General features: G+C 68.4%; 1 protein-coding gene across 1 annotated transcript in view; it reads right to left on the reverse strand.

The window, feature by feature from the left end:
* Positions 1–2,140: 2,140 nt before the first annotated feature.
* The window catches only part of NDOR1 (NADPH dependent diflavin oxidoreductase 1), a gene marked incomplete at its 5' end in the record, with an annotated part of 9,079 nt that continues 7,845 nt past the window's right edge, over positions 2,141–3,374 (reverse strand). The window contains 6 exons of the mRNA XM_008054679.2: positions 2,141–2,363; positions 2,442–2,536; positions 2,604–2,722; positions 2,811–2,957; positions 3,072–3,165; positions 3,315–3,372. Of these exons, the coding sequence (XP_008052870.2) occupies positions 2,219–2,363; positions 2,442–2,536; positions 2,604–2,722; positions 2,811–2,957; positions 3,072–3,165; positions 3,315–3,372 (658 nt within the window). The remainder of the gene's footprint in view (positions 2,364–2,441; positions 2,537–2,603; positions 2,723–2,810; positions 2,958–3,071; positions 3,166–3,314; positions 3,373–3,374) is intronic.

Below are 3,374 nucleotides of genomic sequence, written 5' to 3' on the forward strand. Positions count from 1 at the left end.
ACGGGGGCTGCGCAGGGGTGTGGGCAGGGGGGCCTGTCGGCCCGCAGCAGCTCCTCCTGCAGCTGGCAGATCGCCCACTCCAGCACGGGCGTCCTCTGGCGGCACAGCGGGCAGCGCACCCGACCCAGGTCGGCGCCCGGGGTCGTGCCCAGCAGCCGGTGCAGGCAGCCTGTGCACAGGCTGTGGCCACAGTTCAGCGCGGCCAGGCGCTGCTGGCCCTGCCCGTAGGGCTCCGTGCAGACGGGGCACTCCTCCTTGTCCTCCTCCCCCCACTGTTCTGCCCTCGCCTCCTCCCTGGCTGGCAGGGCCTGGACGCCCACTGTGGCTGTGGCCCCCAGCAGGGGCTTGCTGTCCGGACTCCTGGCACCTTGGGCGGTCTCCAGGTCACCCCCTTCACCTGCTGGCAGTTGGTCCGGCGGGTCCTGACACTCAGGACCCAGAGAGGGCCACGGTGGACCGGCCGACCCAGAGCTAGAGTCGGCCGGGCCGAGGGTGAAGGCCCTGGGGCCCATTTCAGGGGCGGTGGCCCCGCGGCCGGAGTCAGGGTTGGAGGGTGGGGACCCCAGGGTGCCAGCAGGGGCAGCCAGGGTCGTGATGCCAGTGGAGGGCTCAGGGGTGGCTGGATCTGGGCCCCCCCGGGCTTGGGCACTGACCTCCACGGTAGGCCTTCCCACGGTAGGCAACCTTCCCTTGGGCCCCAGCAGTGTGGGCAGCTCTGGGAGGCTCCTGGGCCCAGTGGAGGCCCCAGCAGTGTGGGCAGCTCTGGGAGGCTCCTGGGACGTCGGCAGCCAGCTTGGCCGAGCCCAGACTCGGCCACGTCCGGTCCCCAAGCCAGCGACCCACCGACAGACTCAGCGGCGGCAGTGGCGGCAACATGGGCGGCTCCACCGGCTCTTCCACCAGGACTTCCCTTCCCAGCTCGACAGCCCCACCCAGGGGCGGGATATGCCCCACCGCAACCCCCCCCCCGCACCCCTCCCTCCCCCCTGCAGTTGAGGCTCCTGGGGGCAGGGAAGGGTGGCTAGTCTAGGCCCCACCGGGGTTTTCCCAGCAACCACCAGGACTCTGGGCCAGGAGTGGCTTGGCCGACTCCCTCCCAGCCCATAAGCACAAGGCAGCAAAGACGATTCTACCACGTTAGCACTAGACTACCTGCTGGCAAAGTGGTGAAGCCACAGACCACCGTGCCTGGTGTGACTGTGTGCGCGCGCACACACGCATACACGCACACACACACACACGGCACTCAGCACACACATACACACCTGGCACTCACATGTACACACACAGCACTCAGCAGGCGTACATGTACTCACATACATATACACACACGGCACCCAGCAGGCATACACACGCACACACACACGACACTCAGCACACACACACACACACACACACACACACACACACAGCATTCAGCTGGTGTGTGCGTGCACACATACACATGACACCCAGCATGTGTGTGCATGCACACACACACACGCACACCCAGCTCCCAGCACACACTGCCTGGCACACTAGCAACCAGCGTACACACACGGTGCCCAGTACACACAGCACCTGCGACGCACACAGCAGCTGACGCTCAGCACCCCTGCAGAAGGTCCGTGAGCCTGGTCGTGCCCAGCACCAGCCACGGCACTAGGAAGAGTCGAGCCAAGGAAGAAAGCACACGCTGGAGGTGCCCAGAGGCCAGTTTACTGCCACGGCTCTCCAGGGGCGGGGAGGGGCTGCACAGCCGCCCCCAGGTCCTCAACACCTCCACCCACGCCCGAGCCCTGAGGGTGTCTGGCGTGACTGAACGTGGCGGACTTGCGTGGCGGACCTGCAAGTCGCCGCAGAGCAACTGGGGTGGCCTAGGCAGAGGAGGGGGCAGAGCGGCCCGCAAGGGCTCAGCAGGGCCCGGTCCTCCCGGGTGGCAACTGTGTGAGGGTGTGAGCCAGGGTGCCACCTGGCCCAGGATGGGCTGGGGGTCACGGACACAGAGCCGGGCCAGGATGGGGAGGAGAGGGCCGGCTGGGCAGGGGCAGCTGCGGTGGGAGCTGCAGTGGGTCAGGGCTGAGAGGACAGTCCCCAGGGGTCCAGCAGCCTGTGTCCGCGCAGAGAGCTGGCTGTCCCGACAGCGGGCCGATGGCCAGGGCCCATCCGCTAGCCTTCCCTCTGGATGCCCTTCTGCGGGCCCCGGGAGGCCGCCGTCAGAGTGGGCGAGGGCTGCTCCTCAGGCCCACGTCTCCATCTGGAAGCGCGGCGTCCGTTGGAGCCTGGCGAGGTAGGCGGCCGCGTCGGAGCCGGAGAGCCCCCCCTCCTCCTGGAAGACAGACTCCAAGGCTTCCGAGACACCGGCCGGCATGTGCTTGGCGTTGCTAGGGGCAGGCCACGGGGGCGGGGTGAGGTCGGCCTCTTGGGCGCGGCCCCCACCCGCCCCCTGGGGCCCAGCTCACCCTGCCAGGTAGAAGTGGGCTCCCCGGCGGTCCAGCAGCTCCCACACGAGGGGCCCGAGCTCCCGCAGCCGATGCTGGACGTACACCTTCTGCTCCTGCTGCAGGGCGAGGGCGGGACTAAGTCTGAGCCCCTCCCTCCTCTCCACCCCCAGCACCACCCACCTGTTCTCTGGAGAAGGCGGTGACCAGGGTCAGGCAGCCCCTCTTTTCCAGGTCGCGCCACTCCGCCTCCCAGTAGAAGTCCTGGTCCCGCCGGCGGCAGCCAAAAATCAGGAAGTTTCCTGGGGAGATGCAGGGTGGTCTCAAGTCTGGCCAGGTTTGGCTGGGCCATCGTGGAGTGTGACCCCGCCCCGTGTCTCCTGTGCTCACCGGTCCGGCCCTGGGCCACGCGCTCCTGGATGGCTGCATGGAAGGGGGCCACGCCAGTGCCGGGTCCCACCATGATCACAGGAGTGTCTGGAGTCTCCGGGAAGGTCAAGCCCCCAGGCCGCACCCACAGGGGCACCCGGACAGGTCCTGTTGCAGAAGAAGGTGGCGAGCAGAGGCTAAGGGACGGTCTGAGCGCCTGCCCGCACAGGCCCGGGGAGAATGGGAGTCAAAGGCCACAGATGCCCCCAAGAGCAGGGTCACCTTGCCCGGGGTCCAGGGACGCCAGCCAGGAGGAACAGAGGCCCCGGCGGGGCTCCTTCAGGCGAGTCTGGTACCGCACCACGGCCACGAGGATCTGCAGCCGCGAGGGGTGTACCTGGGGGGGGGCCTCTGCCTGCCTCAAGCCTGCCGTGTCACCGAGGCAGTCCCAGGCAGGCATCCTCGGCCAGAGCACACTCCTGCCCGCAACCCCACAGACCCACCCTGCCATCCCGGGGGCCTCACCAGCAGGGAGGAGGCGATGGAGAAGGCCCGCGGGCGGATGGGCGGGACAAGGTCCAGCAG

The sequence above is a fragment of the Carlito syrichta genome, unplaced genomic scaffold (genome assembly GCF_000164805.1).
Source record: "Carlito syrichta isolate Samal-C Ts95f unplaced genomic scaffold, Tarsius_syrichta-2.0.1 Scaffold297648, whole genome shotgun sequence".
In the NCBI taxonomy this organism is placed as follows: domain Eukaryota; kingdom Metazoa; phylum Chordata; class Mammalia; order Primates; family Tarsiidae; genus Carlito; species Carlito syrichta.